General features: G+C 32.5%; 2 protein-coding genes across 2 annotated transcripts; both read left to right on the top strand.

Moving 5' to 3' along the window:
• The first annotated feature begins 1,593 nt into the window (after positions 1-1,593).
• LOC114753470 (ABC transporter G family member 25-like) lies at positions 1,594-9,979 on the top strand. Its single transcript, XM_028942151.1, has 3 exons — positions 1,594-1,816; positions 1,981-2,815; positions 8,769-9,979. The coding sequence occupies exons 1-3, from the start codon at positions 1,709-1,711 to the stop codon at positions 9,830-9,832; spliced, it is 2,007 nt and encodes a 668-aa protein (XP_028797984.1). The 5' UTR covers positions 1,594-1,708; the 3' UTR covers positions 9,833-9,979.
• An 8,787-nt stretch (positions 9,980-18,766) lies between these two features.
• Positions 18,767-19,697, top strand: LOC114753472 (uncharacterized). The gene has a single exon (XM_028942153.1). It carries the CDS (start codon positions 18,798-18,800, stop codon positions 19,545-19,547), a length of 750 nt encoding a protein of 249 aa, XP_028797986.1. The 5' UTR covers positions 18,767-18,797; the 3' UTR covers positions 19,548-19,697.

The raw sequence follows: 19,697 nt of genomic DNA, 5'->3' as shown, positions 1-19,697 counted from the left end.
AATAATTACATCTAAAAATAAAAAAAGATGACATAACGAATAATTAATCATTAGTCTGCATGTAAGGGGGAAATTAATGAACACAGAGACCTCGGATCAGACACCAACAAAACCTTTTTGACACGCACCCCATTTATCAAGTAAAGTTGTAATAGCTAGCTAAGTAGTGTTCCAGGGATCTCCAGCTATTATAGCTAGAAGCTGACTCTTCAGTGAATGAGAGCCACATATTTAATTTCCATGGCAAGCAATTCTTAGGTTCTCCCATCTCTAGCAGCTCTATTTTAGCAAATATTTTTGCTTATATATGGGGTATGAGCACAATGAACCAATATTTTCAGGGCACAATGAACCCGTATGATTGAGTCTAATAGTAACGTTCGAATCCACATTAAAAAAAAGGCTATAACGTACTCCTTTACTTTTATTTATAAAACAGAGATAAAAGATATTTTTTAGTCCTATTTATAAAGTAATAAAAAAAATATTTTGTATGGATGTACAATTTCACAATTCATTTATTATTATGTTGAATTTATTTAAATGAAGTATAATGTACATTAAATAAAAATAAAATTTAAAAGTTGTCGAATTTTAAATGAGAGTTAATAAAGTTTTGAGATTTTTCTTAGTTTGTATGAAACATATTGGAGACGACTTATAAATAGAACCAGAAGAGTATATGATAGCAACTCGAATACAATTATCTTTAATAGAATAATAGTTATGCCTAGAAATAAAAAAAGGATCACATACTGAATAATTAATTATTAGTATATAGCATGTGAGGGGGAAGATTAATTTGTACACAGAGAGCTCAGATCAGACACCAACAAAACCTTTTTGGTCAAAATCTGTGGGATCATACATATCTAAAAGCAGTAATAGTAAGGAAGCGGCAATCTCATTTCCCATGGCGTTTTCAATAAATGATCGTCAGAATCTCCATTTTCCATACATCTCACTCTCAATTCAATTAATGTTACAAACTGCACCCACTATTCATTTGCTCTTCTTGCCTCATATATATGTACATGCACATATATATATATATATATATATATGAAGAAATATCTAGGCGAAGAAGCTAAGGATTTTTTTTACATTATTTAAGGTACCACATGCATGCTGTCCTCATCAGCTATTATAACTCATGATCTTCTGTAGCTTTCAGATTTTCAACCTCTGATGAACACACTCATTAATTAAGATCCTAAAGTAGTGGTGTCCTCTGATTATTGCTCCTCCGTTCCCTCTCTCTTTCTTTCTTGCTTTTGCCTACTTTGGACAAGAATCATATATACATATATATATATATATATATATATATGGCCCATATATATATTGGGGTGAAGAGGGAATGGAAGCATCGTGCACACGCGCGCGCGCGCGCACATATATATATATAAGTGGGGCACTTAGCATGAAGCTCTTCAAGATGCTGCCAACTGTCCTCCTTTACCTGCCACGTAGCAATCCTTATCTCTCCCCACGTGGCTCTCCCAATATGGGTCGTCTTTCTCCCTCCTTATATACCCCCGCTTCTTCCCCTCCTTGATCTCCTTTCTTCATTCACACACGAGCTCGCTCTCTCTCTCTCTCTCGCCCCACCCTCTCTCTCTATATAAACTATATATATATAATTGCATACCCTTTGTCTTCTCAATATATCACCCTCAATCCTCTCACACTGTACACAGCAAAAATAATGCCAACACCACCACCAACCGCACCGTTTGGTGCTCCAGAAACTCCCAATGCACGCTCCTCATCCTCTCCTCCTTTATTATCTTCCTCTTATCCTATCACTCTCAAGGTACTGTTCGCTAATCCATGTTCATATTGCACTCTTTCTTCCTTATATATATTCAACATCAAGTATAATTATGCAGACTAATTGATCTCCTGTTTTCCCACGAATGGTTTGATTTAGAACACTGTGTGATCGAATTTTCTGGGCTTATTTATTCATTCATGCAGTTCGTGGACGTGGGATACAGAGTAAAGGTTGATAGAAAGAAAGGAGGGAGCAACATAAAGCGAATGATCTCGTCGCTTTCCGACGGGGGAACGACGGCGCAAGAGAAAATCATTCTGAACGGCGTGACGGGGATGGTTTGTCCGGGAGAAATCCTGGCGGTTCTCGGCCCTTCGGGGAGCGGGAAATCGACCCTCCTAAACGCACTAGCCGGGAGACTCGTCCAAGGGCAGGGCCTCACCGGAACAATCCACGCGAACGGATGCAAACTGAGCAAATCGATTCTCCGGCGAACTGGATTCGTGACTCAAGACGACGTGCTTTATCCTCATCTCACCGTCCGAGAGACCCTTATCTTCTGCGCACTTCTTCGTCTTCCCAGAACACTCTCGAAAGAAGAGAAGATATCGATGTGCGAGTCGGTGATTAGAGAGCTGGGGCTGGGGAAATGCGAGAACACGATCATCGGAAACGCGTATATTCGAGGGGTATCAGGAGGAGAGAGGAAGAGGGTGAGTATAGGGCATGAGATGTTGATGAATCCGAGCTTGTTGATACTGGACGAGCCAACTTCCGGGTTGGACTCGACGGCGGCGCACAGGCTGGTGACGACGCTGACGACGGTGGTGGCGCAGCAGAAGGGGAAGACGGTGGTGGCGTCGATGCACCAACCGTCGAGCAGGGTGTTTCAGATGTTCGATAAGATTTTGGTGTTATCGGAGGGACAGTGTTTGTACTTCGGAAAGGGAAGCGAAGCCATGAGCTACTTCGAGTCGCTCGGATTCAAGCCGTCTTTTCCCATGAACCCCGCCGACTTTCTGCTTGATCTCGCTAACGGTACGTCGTCGTTTTCTCCTTCTTCTTCTTCTTGCCCTTTTTATGTCTGCTTGGTTTTTACCGTTGGTCTTTGTTTTTTTCCCCCCGGTCATGATGATAATGATGAGTCATAATTTGCTGTTTGATGTTTTGAGGGTGTCATAGATTATTTTCTTTTTGCTTCAAAATCTAAATGGTAAAAAATTTAAATTTAAATTTTTGGCCATCGATTTATTTTTAATGTAAAGGAATTAGGTAAAAAAAAAAATACAAAAACCACTTTATGATATGAATGGGACCTTTTTTGAATAAAGACTACTACACAGGGAAGAATCTATTGGATTTCAGGATTTTGTAAATAAAAAACACAAACAAAATATTAAGCCACGTTTTAGCCTGATGAGAATATTAGGCACAAGATAAATGGGGGGACAAGGGGGTAATAGGTAGGTTTATGTAGGTATGAAGAAATAAGTATAATAAATAAAACTTTGATTGATTGATTAATTAAGGTGATTAAGAAGGACAACATGATGTGGGCACACATAAATATTATGTGATTTCTTGGATCATCCCATCCTTGTCATAATTGCTAGCTATATGGAACAACGCTTTTTTGATTGATGATTTATTTATATATTAACATTATCCCTTTTAATGCATACATATATTTCAAGAGACATAGACATAACAATAAATCTCTACCACTTTAGGATTTGAGGGTGACCAGAAGATAAGAGTTTCAGAGCGTGTAGAAGAATAAATATCCAGCATTTAGATGGGACCATGATGATTTTTTTCTTAAATAAATGATTCTGGGAGCGTCCAAAAATTACTACCTCCGGTCCTTAATATAAGACCCCGTTTAACTTTTAGTTTGGTTCTAATTATAAGACCCCAATCCATTTTATCTCTCATATTTATGCATTTTTTTCCAAGATAATCCTTCTAATAATGATAGTCCTAACCAATACACTTAATTAGTAAGGATATTTTAGGAATGACAACACTTATTTATTACAAATAACTAACCTAACTTACTTCCTTAATCTCCTCAAATTAGTCAACTGAGTCTTATAATTAGGACCGGAGGTAGTACTTTTTAAAAAAGATGTACCAATAAATTTCAGTCCAAATCATAATTTTGAAGAAGAACTGTTTTTGATTTTGGATTAGTGTTTAGATGAGTAGGAAGAAAAATCTTGGTTTTGATTGAAAAAACACTTTAAGTTTTTCTTTTCATTTCAAAGAAACGCTTTCGTATGAGACAAATCAAAACTCTTTTCTCGTATTTATCTCGTAATCTTTAAATCACTCTCAAAGAGCACTTTCAATAGTAATTTTTTTCTTCATAAAATCTATTACTGGATTTTATTTTTAAAAACTGATGGCATAATTGTAGAAGGGGGGAGGAATTGCTTGATATGGATACCACGTGTCCTCTTTCTCTGTGAATCACTGGCGTCACTTCACTACTTCATCACATCTTCCTTTGCGTCTGAGCCTTAGCCACAAATACACTGTTTTTGGCTTTGGCTCTCTTTCAAATACCAAATCGATTTGACTTTTCCTTATGTTTCTTCTTCTTCTTCTTCTTCTTCTTTCTTTCTTTCGTATTAAATTTTCCACACGGCCTTCCCTACGCAGTAACCACCGACTCCTCCTCCACCCAAATATAGCATCTTACAAACATCGATCTTCCCTTTACGCCAACTCTCTCTCTCTCTCTCTCTATATATATATATATGTATATATGTGTTTGTGTATGAGGGTTTTTTTTTTTTTTTTTGGGAGAAGGGAAATGACAGAATAGGTAGGGAGACCCACCTGAATTAAAAAACTCAAGAACAAGCTTTTCTTGGAAGGCTAGAAAAGGTGATGAAAGAGAAGGGAAATTATATTAATATGAACTTTTAAGAAAGCTTTAGATTTCTAATATATTATTTCTTAACCTTAATATAAAAGCTAATTTAACTTTTAATTTAATCTTATATATAAGACCTCAATTTGTTTTGTCTTTCATACTTGACAATTTAAAGTAATCTTTGTAATAGTTGCATATGTTTAAAAATCTATTAAATGATAATTTTAGCTAATACACATGATTAGCAAGAATATTTTAGGAAACACAATACCTGTTTATTATAAATAACTAACTTAACAAACTTTCTTAATCTACTCAAATTAGTCAGATAGCCCTTTATATTAAGCACTGGAAATAGTGTATGTATATATATAATGTTTGAATGACTACTGTGGATTTATTCCTTCTTTTGAAAAGAAATAAACAGAAGATGTGGTTTATGATCATACACTTGTACTTGTGGATAGGTCTGGATATTGTTGTCTGGTCCCTATTTTCCTTATAACCATATCTTTTTCAACATTATATGCTACGTCCATTTATATATAACATCCCATAATTTATATGCTTTACACCACATCCATTGGATTCCAAATTCCTTTTGTTGTCGTGCTGGAAATCAAATGGGAAGTGTTTGAATTATTAACTTAGTTTTATAATAACAAACCAATATAAACAAACTTGTTTTACAAAGACTTGAACAAGAGTACTCATGAATTGATTTTCATTAATTCCTTTGTTAGTGTGTTTTTAATGTGAAGATAATATGATGTTGATGTTCCTTTTTATCCTAAAAATCATAGTGAAAAAGGTTGGCAAAGCAACTTAATTGTAGATGTGTATGAGTCTTAAAGCAAGTTTTATATAGATAAAATTTATTAAAGCAGGAATTGATCACAAATCTAAACACATATAGACAGATACCTTAAATTATTGCAAAAGTATCCACTAGTTGGTGGGGATATTAAAGGTTTTGATCCATGCATCATAAAGAAAAAAATATATCAATAATGTTTTTAATTTTTTAAGTAAATACACATTTTTATTGTTCTTTGTTTCGTCTCTTTCCAAGTCCAAACATAATAAATTAATCTCACTAAAGCAATCAAGCATATAAATCAAAAGCCTTTCTCTCATTGAACAAGTCTCTTTCTTTTTGTTGGTCATACACACACATAGACGACATATATGTATAGATAATATAAAGTTGATAGCTAGCTAGGACTAGCTGGATTAGATCAATATACGTATCAAAGGAAAAAGTTCTTCAAAGGGGTCACACCAATTATATATATACGTATGTATACACATATAGTTTATGGTTAAAACTTAAAGAAGAAAAGTGGCAAAGAAAAGCTAAGAAGTTAATGCTCAAGCAATAATGGATCGTACTTACGTATCAGTGTTAACTATAGTGTTTTATCAGTATTGAATCACTAAGTATGGTCTCCAATTGATTAATAATAAAACAAAAAATAGTAGTAGTGCGAGGTAATATATTACTTAGTGCTGTTTGACAGGCCACTTTTTTTTTTAATTTATCTCAATTCTTAAAAAGCTTGTTGGGGGGGTTTTTGTGTCTCTCTTCTGATTGATTCTTGAGCACCGTGATTATATATATTTATATATAGTGGCTTTTGAGTTGATGACGACATTGATAGCGTGAGAAATCATCAAACTTAGGAGCATGTTGGTTAAAAAGTTTGAAAAAATTAATAATGAGGTATATCACGTTGGATAAAAAGCGGCACGTTGAATCAACCTCTGCCCTTGAATTAATTGGTGTGTCACTCATAAATAATTATAATCTTTGATTTGATCCACCATTGTGATCTTCAATTTTATTGGGAAACAAAAGTTCATGGGGTGTTCTATAATAGAGGTATTATTAAAGAATCATCATTGTCATCGTTATTTGTGTTTTCCGATATTTATATTCTCAGCATCATTACATGCATCTTAAATTAGAGATATTCATCTAGTCGGCCAAATAAGATTGAGACTTGAGTTGAATATTTATTAGTCTAAAGATTACTTTAATTCACATGCATGTATGACAAGTATTAAAGATTGGAAGCTTGAAGTGTTAATTTGATTTATTAAAAACTTGGTCAATTTGGTTAAAATTATCTGTTTGAAAATTTTGTTGCTCAGAGTAACTTATTTTCAACTTTAGTTACGTGCAAAAATATTTTAAAAAAAATAATTTGCATAGCTGAACACATGTTACACATAACTACAAAAAGAATTATACTTATTAAAGATGAGTTAGGCCTACTCAAATTCATGGTTTCTTTTAGGCAATAAAATTTTTGAACGGATACTTTTGAATAATTTTTTTTCAAAAAAATTGTATTTCTAATTAACAAGCAGTGGAATTACACCAGGATGTTCCATTTTCATCATTACACATGTCAAAATTTGACTACAATCATACTTCTTTTGAAAATGTGATGTGGTCATAGTCTCATGGATGATTCCCTTTTATGGTCACTTTATTTCCTTTCCTCACTTTTGAATTGCTCCAACTTTTTCAAATGTCTCATAACATATTAGAACCTGTTTGAATACTCCTACACGTGTTGGGCTGCCTTTAATTCATCCTCATAATGAAACATTATTGTTCTCCCCCAAAAGTAAACCTCAATTGACATAAAGTATTTGAATTAGACAAGGTTTGCAGAAAGCATATTGATATATATATATATATATATATATAGTCATATGCTTTTTATATATATATATATATATATATATATCAAGGTGGAATCAAGTGGTGGTCCGAACTTTGATATCACTTATGGCGCCATTATTCTTAGTGGAGACTCACTGTTATATATCTGTAACAGCAAAACACAAATCAGCTTTTGAAGCTCCACTAAGACCTAACATAATTCTGAGACTTGAGAATAATCAAATATTTAATCAATTAACTATGTTTGTGACACGTACATATGTTTCTTTGTGTGTGATTCTTTGATTTTTCTTTTGATCCAAGATTATTCTGTGAAAATATTCGGGCTGTTCATCCTATCCTACAGCTAGCTATCATGATGTAGATATAGATTATATTAGCTTTGCTAATAATTATAAAATCCCGTTTATAGATTACAAATGAGGTTTTATAATTAGGATCGAAAGTAGTATATATTTAATATTAATTGAATCTATACATTTGTGGAATTGATTGAGATAATTTGGTGCCTTTTGTTGATAAGGATGTTTCCTTTGGAAGATTGATCACTGTGGCTTGCTGGCTGGCTTCCTTCCTTTCTTATCTTACTGTCATAAAAGTCGAATAACCTATTATTCTTGCCAGCCAAAAGCAAACTAAAGCATTTCTTGTTCTTTTCTAAAACTTATTGATTCTTCCTTTTGTTTTCCTTTGCCCTCTATGTGGACCGGACACATGCATTATTCTCCTAGCATTTAGTAAAACCTTCTAGCTTGAAAATTTTATTGATAAGAAAGACCTGAAATTTGAAAGTACTTTTTTGGTTCTATTTATAGGGTGGACAAAGAAATTTTTCATATAAATGTAAAATTTGACTTTGCATTTAATATTGTGTTGACTTTGTTCTTATGGATATAATATATATTAAATAGAGAGAAAATTAAAAATTTGTTAAATTTTCAATGAAAGGTAATGAAGTTTAATTAAGGGTTTTCATGATCTATGTGAAAGATATTAAAAGTAATTTATAAATAGGAGCAGATGAGTATAAAATTTTTTTATAGTATACTAGTATTTTCTATATATAAAAATAGATTCAAGTCTTTCTGTCCAATAAATATTTTTAAATAGAGATTTTTTTCACTGATTCTGAGTATTATGTAGGTTTTTTTCCTTTCCACAGCAGGCATTTTAGTTTAAGGAAATGCATTTGCATAACTTAAGGGAGTGTTTTAGAAATAATTTTATGGTATTTGAGATAAATATGTGAGATAAATTGTATGTCGGCTTGTAACTTACATGAAAACACTTTTAATTAAGTGCTTCTAGGGTTTTCGAATTTGTGAAATGATTTTGAATCTTGGTGAATGAAATTTCTAGAATTTGCTGAGAAGATATTAATTGACGAAGCTTAATGTTGTTGTTTCCGAATGCAGGTGTTTGTCAGGTTGATAGTGCTGTAAGTGAAAGAGACAGGCCAAATATGAAGCAAACCCTAGTCAACTCTTACAACGCAATTCTAGCTCCCAAGGTCAAAGAAGCAATATTAAACCACACGGACACTTGTACAAAACAAACTCATCATCGTCATCATCATCAAACCCTAGAAATCACCAATTCCAAGGAAGGAAGATACAGTAAATTCAAGAACGTGAACACGACGATCTCCCTCTCTAACTGGTTTAACCAGTTCAGTGTCCTCCTCCACAGAAGCCTCAAAGAACGAAAGCATGAATCCTTTAACCCTCTCAGAGTCTTCCAGGTTCTCGCCGCCGCCTTGCTCGCCGGCCTCATGTGGTGGCACTCCGATTACCGGGATGTCCAAGACCGTCTCGGCCTCCTTTTCTTCATCTCCATTTTCTGGGGTGTCTTCCCTTCCTTCAACTCCGTCTTCGCCTTCCCACAAGACCGTGCCATCTTCCTCAAGGAACGAGCCTCCGGTATGTATACCCTCTCGTCTTACTTCACCGCCCGGATCGTCGGCGATCTCCCCATGGAACTCCTCCTTCCCTTCATCTTCCTCACCGTCACCTACTGGATGAGCGGTCTCCGGCCAGACCTATGGGCTTTTCTACTAACACTACTAGTCGTTCTCTTCTACGTGCTTGTCTCTCAGGGGCTGGGACTGTTCCTCGGCGCCGCCATAATGGACGCCAAGCAGGCCTCCACGGTGGCCGCGGTGGTGATGCTAGGGTTTGTGTTGATCGGTGGGTACTACGTTCACAAAGTGCCTTTGTGCTTGGGGTGGCTCAAGTATATGTCCGTTACTTTTTACTGTTACAGGCTTCTGATTTATATTCAGTATGGTGACGGGAAGAGAATCTCAGAGTTTCTGGGTTGCTTCAACAATGGCGGAATCGAAGACAGAGGACACTGTAAGTTTGTGGAACAAGACGTGGTGGGTCAGATAAACCCTTCGATAAGCATTGGGGCTTTGGTTATGATGTTTTTGGGTTATAGAATGTTGGCTTATCTGTCACTGAGGAAGATCAAGACCTGATGGAAGATCGATCTGGGAAGTTATTAATTATGAGGTTGATGAAGATAGAGAGAGAGATATTTGAGTCTTAATTCTGACACACAGGTTGGTGATGGTGATGATGATGATGATGAAGTAGATGCAGAAAGAAATGGAAATAGAAGGTTGAGATTTTTGGGGTTTTAGAGTTTAAATTAAGATTTAAGAGACTATGTACGTAGGAGCAGATTCTTACCAATTGTAAGTGAAGAAGAGAGGCAACATAAGTTTGAATGTTTAATGATGAAGAAGAAAATTTGATTCATGTACGTTTGGGGTTCAAAGTCCTTTTATGCATCTGTTTGTACCCAATATATTGAGGGAAGAAATGAAGAGATTTTTTCCCAGAAAAAAATTGGAATATGCAATGACCTTTGTAGTAGTAACTTTTTAACATCATATATAGAAGTTAAAAAAATATTTAAATTCCTAAAATCTTTTCTTTATTTTCCCACTCTCTCAATCTAAATGACTAATTTGTGAAAATTTAAAAAATTAGTTAAATTAGTTATTTGTAAAAAAACGTGTTGGTTTTGTTAAAATACCTTTGTTAATAATTTACATTGAAACTATCTTTTAATAGAAGTCTCCCTAATATATGCATTGATTGGGTTAGTTTGAGAAAAATTATAAATTTTGAAAAATAAAACGGATTAAATTTTTATATATTTAGGGTTAAAGTAATTTTTATAGACTAGTTATTGTATTAGACACTCGAGAGAGTATTTAAATTTAGAAAAAATCTTTAAAAAATACCTTTAAATTTTAAACTTGTAAATTAGTCTCATTTACTACACTTTAATAATAATTGACAATATTTAAAAAGCAAATGACAACACATTTTTGTAACCATTCATAATTTGGGATTTTGAAATTTTAAAATATTTTTTTTTGGGATTTTTCTTTAAATTTACTTTACACATGGTGCAGAGTAACCATTCAATCGGTCTTTCTCATTAACATTCTGTTCGAGTTGTTGAAATCAAATCATAAGGAATTTAAATTTATATATTAAAAGTAAAATACTAAACGCGAATTGTTAAAACTTGTTCAGAATAACAATAAAGAAAAGCTTTCCTATGAAAAACAAAGAATGTAGCCTATGCATGCAAACACTTAATTCATGATTTAAAATCTCAATTGGCGCAACTCTGAATGTAGTGTTTTATTTTTTGGAAAAAAAATCTTTTTTTTTTTTACTAAAGCATAGGTATCCTCCTATTAGAGGCAATTTTATTCAAGATACTGTCGGGTACTAAATGTGAGCACCCTCCTAGTAGGAATTCAAACTTTGGTTTATCACATTATGAGGAACTAATCCTTGTTGTGGAAAAAATATTTTCATCTAATGTAATAATCAACACACAAGGGACAGGGGTAGTGTTTGTATTGAGTGCTTTAGTCTCATTAAAAAAAAAAAAAAAATCCATAGCCCTTTGCCCCAAGGAATTGGGCCAGCCCGATTAGCCAGGCTAATTAAGGTAGGCCCAAATCACTGACGTCTTCTCAGGGTCATGTGGGCTTATCTCATATTAATAGGATAAAAGTTAAATTCATAGAAGAAAATAATAATACCCATTCCTCAAATCAGAAAAGAAGCCACAGATTGGGTTTTTTTTTTTTTTGACCGGCAAGCCACAGATTGGGTTTAACAGAATGAGTTAGTCCCTCACATCATGGTTAATCAAAATTCAAATTTTTGTTGGGAGATGTTTTTATATTTAGTATCTGACAATACCTCGAATAGGATTATTTTCAATAAAAAAATATCTATACTTAGTAGGAAAAAAAAACTCCGGATTGAACCATGGATTCATAAAGATAAATAGTGACGGGCCATACTCTTGACCGGGCTGGTTTGATGTTTCATCTTAGCCTTATTATTTGAGTTAGTCTCCGTTAGAACAATGCCTGAAAGGCTAATGACTTTACATTTTAGTCACATGAAGACTTCTTTTTGTAAATGAAAATATGTGAAGTTAATCTCTTTTATAATTTTAGGTCCCATTACATACGAAACATTAAAAATGAAGAATAAAGATTGGGATTAGAATTGAGAAAAACCATTAAAGAATATTTAGTATGAATAATTTTTGTTATATGAGATTAAGCAATTACATGTAGATAGGATAATAAATGCCACCTTCTTCCGTAGTATTCTTTAATCCCACATATATGAGTTTACTCAATCTCAAATAACAGCAATATTTCATATTAAACATTCTTTTAACATAACCACTGGCCGTTTGGCAGAGTAGTATGTGTGTGAATGGGGTGTGTGCATTGCACGTTCAATCCTGCCCCTTGTGACAAAAAAAAAATTCTTTGACATATTTTTTTTAATCTCAATCACAATTCTTATCTTTTATTTTTAGGAATTGGTACCAAGCGAACCTTAGGTCATTAGCATATGTTCTTCTAAATTCAGAAAAAGCACCCAAAAAAAAAAAACAGAGAGAGGAAGAATGGCGCGGCGTCTAAAAGGACGGCCACTACATAAAAGAAGCCACCATAAGTTGGTCTTGTTATCCTCATCACATGGCCACTTTCCCTTTCCATTCTTTATTTTCTATTTGTTGGATTAATTCCCTTTTTGGCATCACCACACGTCATTATGTCTTCCTCATATTATCTGGCATATATATATATATATATATATATATTCTGAAGCATACAATAATGAACAAAAATGCTTTTTTACATTCAATAAAATTCAAGTTGGTAAGAAGTGAGGTTTCGTTACTACTTCCGATCTTAAATATAAAATTTATTTTATAATATAAATTGTATTATCAATTAAATCTTATATTTAGAATTGGTAGAGGTAGTAAAAAAAGTTTGTTATGACCGCACTCAAAAAGTAAATTGTAGCTTGCTAAGATATATTAATTCAAACATTATAAGTTTATGGGATCTTTAGACACACACTCATGCCTCCTTTTAATTAATTATCAAATCCAGCCCTGTCGATATCAAATTAGATCAACTGATCATACGACACTTCACATTGTAGTAATTTAATTTGTAAGTCTGATATAATACTCTGGTAAGGCGTGGAATATAAATCTCCCGAGCTTGAGTTGGTTTTGGAGGGGAAAATAACAGTGAAGAAGAAAAGTCCGAGAAAGAATGATGGGGGGTAAACTCGCATTACATCAAACACGTGAGCTGCATCATCTGTATTCTCGTCACAAATCAATAGATCAATCCATACACATAATAAAATTTATATTACCATTCCTTACCTCGTGGAAGGAACTATCGCATCTGACAAAACCATCAAGAGCCAAACACATAATTTTATGCTTAAGTAAGATTATCTAAGGAGGCGCTTAACAATGTCAATTAGAATTAGAGCCAGAACGTTAAAGGTATAAATAGTCGTTTTGCGCTTTTACTAAGAGATCAGGAGCAGTGGTTTTTGTATAAAAATATATCTCTGATCCTTAATATAAGACCTCGTTCGACTTTTATTTTGGTTCTAAATATAAGACCCTAATTCATTTTGTCTTCATATTTAAACATTTTTTCTTAAGGTAATCTTTCTAACAATTGTAGTTCTAGTTAATACACTTGATTAGCAAAAGTATTTTAGGAAAGACAACACTTATTTATTACAAATAACTACTTAACTTATTTCTTTAATCTCTTTAAATTAGTCAACTAGTTCTTATAATTGAGACCGTAAGTAGTACTTTTTTGTATTGATTTATTTCAAGGATTTCTTCAGATTTTGAAGCTATTGATATGGTTTTTATCAAAACAATCTGAGCCTAAACCATCAAGAGCAGTCCCAGAAGACCACCTTTTCCATCGAAGCACCCAAGGCAGCCAAAAGATTAACCCATGTGCCAAATAAATCATAGCCAGACATAACCAGGGTCAAGATGGTAGCATCTTGTGTCTGTCTCAGCTTCTTGAAAATATGAAAAACGAACAAATAACCATAAATCCTAACCCTACAAATAAACAAATTATCGAGGTATATACATAAATTAGCTCAGAAAAACTCAACCAACAATGACCTCATACTAACTAGTCCTTAATATAAGAACTAATTGACTAATTTAAATAGATTAAGAAAATTATATAAGTTAGTGATTTTGTAATAAACATGTAATATCTTTCCCAAAAATGATATTAATTAACTCTGTATATGTTTTGAGAAATAAGTAATATTGATATATTAACAATATATTTAAATATTTTCTCCACCGATGACGATGACGACTCCAAACAAAACTCTTTATTACGTCAAAGATATGCCATACTGTTTTTATTCTCATTTAGCTCTCAAATTGCGACAATTCGTATGCTCGTCAACATGCTTAAATATGCAACTTTGCTTCATCGCCTGTCAATTATCCAGTTGATAAAATTACATTTAAGTCCCCAGATTTCCCCCCCCCCCAAAAAGGGATTATGTTGATTTTTCATTAAACTTCTAATTATACTTTTTTTAAATTACTAATACATCTCAAATGAATTATTAAATTAATCAATCAATCCATATAAAGTTTGATAGAACTTTGGTACCGAAAAATGACTATAATGTTTAAATCCATTTGCTTCAAATTTTGTTATCAAAGTTTTTAAATATATTTTGTCCAATTTACGAGAATAAAATCCAGACATAGCCCTTGGCCCTTTAAAAAAAAAAAAAAACAGACGCAGCCATAGGCACCGTAATTTTAGAAAGAAGTATACATAATTCCAAATTTCATGGTCAAAATATTCCACAAAAGATATTCAAATTCAAAAATATTATTTATAAATGAAATTTTAAACCATCACCAAAAGTATAATGTTTCTTAACATTTTGGTCATTTCGTTGTTCTTAACTAAGAGATTTTAATTAAAATTAACTAGTGTGGCCGCGTGGGTTTTATGCAACTGGCCTAAAAAAGTAATAAAAATTTTAAAAATATCACGGCATCATTTTTTTAAAAATAAGATAATAAAGAGAAGAGGATCAAAGTGCAATAAATGTGGATGTATGCCTACAATTTTGGCACTGAAAAGAATGGAGATATTGCGCAATTAGATTCAAATGTTGCAGAAAAAATATGAAAATAAATTAGAAAATCGATTGTTTCCCCTTTAAGAAACACCAACTTCACATCGTAATATTTAATCTTAGATTTATTGAAGTGACAAAGATATATACATTAATTTTTTCTTTTGAGTGCTATGGAAGGCAATTAAATCCCCATCGTTGTTTTGGTTTTAAATTCGTTGATAGAGTTCCTAATAAATTAAAGCATGGATCACGTTCAGCCATTTGATGCTGTTTAGTTAGTCAATTACTAATTAGCTGGATCAGACCATTATGCACCTTCTATGGTACTCTACTTTTAATTTCCTTCCTCGATTTAATAAACTAAATTAATACAACTAAATGTATAAGTCTGAATTTATTACTAACATTATAATACATACTTGAATCGGTTTTATCTAGTTAGGTCACTATGACATCGATGATAAATATAAAAGCTATTTGAGATATTTGTTTTAAACTTAAACATGAGTTTTTTCAACTTATTTTATCTCCCAAATATATATATGTGTGTGTGTATGCGCGTGTTAAATTATCCATATATTGATTACACATATTGAAAAGGTTTCCAATCAATGGAAATAATTTCAGTGCAAATGATTTAAAAGAGTATTGTGTAAAAATCAACATGGGTTTTTTTAATAAATAACTAATTCAACTAATTTTTTTAATTTTTATGAATTAATTATTTAGATCTTGTATTTAGAATTAGAAAAAGTATATTTTTCTCATTTTGCTCTTATTCAATGTTGGCGTATGTTTCCAAAATGTAACTATTTGATTTAGGTTAGACCATAAAACACTCTTTGACTTCCCGGAGATGAGTTTAATGAAGATAAAGTTGCAACGTTTGTTAAATTTTTGACGAAATTAATGGGTAAACCCCTCCTTAATTTTGGTGAAAATGTTAGAAATGGCTTGGAAAAAAAATGAAAAGGAAATATATTTCCTTTTCTGCGTCTTTATTAATTGTCAAAGCATCGATATAAATTATCAAAAAATTATATCATAATTTCCGAACCATAAGAACAAAATTTAGAAACTGATTTAACCTTGAAACACCAACATAATAAGCCTAGCTCTAGTTTGGTTGAAGGAATAAATTATGTGGGACATTGCATTAATAATTGAATTGGCTTTGGTAGTTTCAAGTAAATTAGGTTAGTTTTGATGAACATGAGCAGTGGTCTCAAATAAAGTAAACGCGAGTTAAGAAGTGAATTTATTTTCATGCTTTAATCCAATTTGTCTCCCCCTTTCGAACTATTCTTTTGGTTATATTTATAAGGCATTTCTAGCTTGTTTCATACAAACCAAAAAAATTTTTAAAATGTATGAACTCTCTATTAAAATATAACAATTTTTTACTTTTATCCCTATTTAATATAAACAACTTTTAAAAAAATAACTATCTACATTATAATAAATGAAGGTAAAATAGTACATTTATGCTAAAAATTTAATGAAGTAACTTATAGATAGGACTAAAAAATATCTTTCCTTTCTGTCTTATAAATAGGATGAGAGAAGTATATGCTATTAAGTAAAATGATAATTTGAGCATTTCGTTCGTATTTAATTTTGCATGTAATTGAAACAACAAAGTACAAAATAAAAATAATCTTTTAAATATATTTTGTCACAAAAACAACTCAGATTTTTATATGATCTTTGAATGATCTGAAATATACAAGGATTATACTATTTTGTACAAGTGAGAAAGGAAAGTGCCCTCATGTCCAAAAGAGGCACTAAAATATGGGTTAGAGTTCAAAGAAATCCAGATTTTTCTTCCCTTTTTGTTGTTGAAGAGTCTTTTTCACAGTTAAATTTCAAGTTGCTGATATATTTTTCACAATCACATACATTAACATAACTTTTTTTTTTTGGGTCAAATTTAACAATCACAAGCTTAAAATGCTCTTTTATTTTCTTTTCTTTCCCCACTTCAATTCACTCATTGAATTACAAGTTACAACTAAAAGAAATATTGTACGACTTTTATATAAAAATCGCTTCCAAAGGGAAACAATACCAAGTTCATCCTATAATTTTAAGAGACTGATATATCTAAATGCCCATTTGAACTGAAATTGAGCATTTTTTTTTTGTCCACTCCCAATTCACATAGACAAGTTTCTTTAGAAATGAACAATAATTGGTTAAATGATTAGAAACTTAACACACAGTCCTTAAATAAGGTATTGAGTTTTAACTATGTAAATTAATAAAAAAATTTAAACTTTTGGACCAAAAAAAAACTAAGATGGGGAGCCTTTTCCCAATAATCAGTGGAAGCATAACATAACTCAGGCATGAAATAGTCGTCATATCAAGTAAATAATAACTATCAAAAAGATTAAGTTTGATAAAAAGAGTTAGATCTTTCATAACATGACGAATCAATGTTTGAATTTTTATTAATAGAATTGCTCATATAATTAATAACTAACTATACTTAGAATATGATTACTTCTAATAAGAGAATATACATATAAATAATAAAAAATAATGAATAATTTATATAAAAAGAAAATAAATCAGGAATAAATAAAAGAACACTATTTTGGTTTAATGTTTGAGAGGATATAATGATTAAAAATTGTCAAAAAATAACCAATTGAATGGGTTGATGGGTATGGATTTCACTCGGGTAAGAGGCTAGATGCACAATAAATGCATAAAAAGGCCCATAGAGGCAAGTCTGGAGCAGCGTTTGTCCCTCTCCATGTGATTATTACTTCCTTCCCAATCCTCAATTCAATCATCCTCCCCATATATTCATTTATTTATTTTTATTTTTTATTTTTATTATTATTTAATTAAGACTGTCCTTTCTCTTCGTTCATCCTCTTCCTCATGTCTTGTCTTTTTCTTTTCTCATTTTCCTATTCTGTCCTCCTCCCCTCCTCCCCTCCTCCCCTCCCTCCTCATTCAACACATCAACTTCTAAGGTTTAATGTAAATTACCCTAATAAATAATCTTTATAAAAATACTTATAGATTATTGTATATCAATGAGATTCTTACATTGGTACCATGAGATTACAATCCGTATACCCTTCTCATGTATGTGTTAAATCCTTGCTAACTGGATTAATCTTAATTAGTAAACGTATATACTTGTTAATTCCAACTATTATTTTATTGTAACTCCCTCATTTTGTTATGTGGTTTTATTTTGACTGCTTAAAAAAGTCCAAATCAAATAAAAGTAATTTTTTTAAAATTTTTTTTTAATAGGCATATATTCTCTCTTCTTTTCTCTCAGTACACTTGAACTACTTTTGTACTTAAAGAAAACATAAAATGATATGGCACTTTAAAAATATACAGTTGTTTACTAAATAAAAAAAAAAACTTAAGTACAATCTTTTGCTGAGATAAAAAGCTCACATGTCACTATGAAGATGCTCGAATTTAACATATTAATATTATAAATATAAGGGAGAATTACAATGAGGTCTCATACAAGAAAAAAATTATAAAACAAGTCTCAGAGGTTGTTATTCTCCACTCTAAAATTTGTTATTATAGGTTGTTTAGGTCGTTATTAGACCTTTTAATAGTTATTTTTCTTGTATGGGATTTGATTGTAATTCTCTCTAAATATAAATCATACGGTTTTATATTTTAAAAAAAATCAAGGGCATTACTTTCTAAAATTTCTGGGTCAATTTCATAACAAGACATTAATTTGGGGACGAAATTGCAATTTGCTCTTATTGGTTCTATCAAATATTTATTTGAAAATGAAGAGAAAACGTAACATAGAATTTATGGAGTGGTGTTTGTGCATATATAAATTGTACATACAAACACCAAATAGAACAAAAATAAAACTCAAACCTTCTTCTTTCTCTTTCCCTTTTCTTCCTCGCACAACCTTCCATGGATTCTTCTGCAACTCTCACTACTCATCACCATCATCCCAATCCTCTCCCAGAACAGCAAAACTCCGCCAGAAAACACCACCCCCTGCCGCCGCCGCCATCTTCTCGCCGGACTCCGTCGTTCTCCTCCTCGTCCTCCTCCTTCTCACCATACAACTCATCTTCCTCCCTCGAATCAGTGCTCTACTTCGCCGGCGACGACGACGACCCTGGCCCTTATTCTCCTCTCAGATTCTCCGGCGGCGTCCCATTCTCCTGGGAACATCTTCCAGGAATTCCCAAGAAACAACCATGTTTCAAGAAGAAGCTTATTCATCAGGAATCTTCCATGAAACTCCTCCCATTGCCTCCTCCAACTAATAACAGCACCACCGGCATTACTACGAGCTCTTACAATTACAGCAAGAAGAACTCTCTTCAGAGTATCTTTCAGGGAGATCCCTTTTTGGCAGCCATGGTTGAATGCTCGAAGGGCGATGATCATGATCAGGAAGAAAAAGATGAACTCAGTAGCAGAAACAAAGCCTTCCGGAACAGTAACAATACTGGAAGAAGGTCAAGAGGAGGATCTAATAACAACAACAATAAAGTTTCCAGAAGTATCAGTGATCGTTTCGGATTCGTCAATCTTTATTCATCATGCAAAAATGCTTCTGCGATTTCTGAGTCTTTAATCTACCTTCCAAGCTCATCAAGGAGATCAAGAAGCAATTACCAGCATTTTAGTGCTCGTCGCAGGTCTCTCTGAGCTTAATAATGAATTTCCTTTTACTTCAGTTCATGTATAAAACATAAAAATGGATAATTAGTAAGTATGTTAGATATATATATCAATATAATCTAGCATACTTACGTGTTGTTAATTAGTTATATATAATATATATATATATATATATAT

This window comes from Neltuma alba, unplaced genomic scaffold (assembly GCF_004799145.2).
Source record: "Neltuma alba isolate B1F8T4 unplaced genomic scaffold, ASM479914v2 tig00007941_pilon, whole genome shotgun sequence".
In the NCBI taxonomy this organism is placed as follows: Eukaryota; Viridiplantae; Streptophyta; class Magnoliopsida; order Fabales; family Fabaceae; genus Neltuma; species Neltuma alba.
This window is presented reverse-complemented; position numbering and strand designations above follow the sequence as displayed.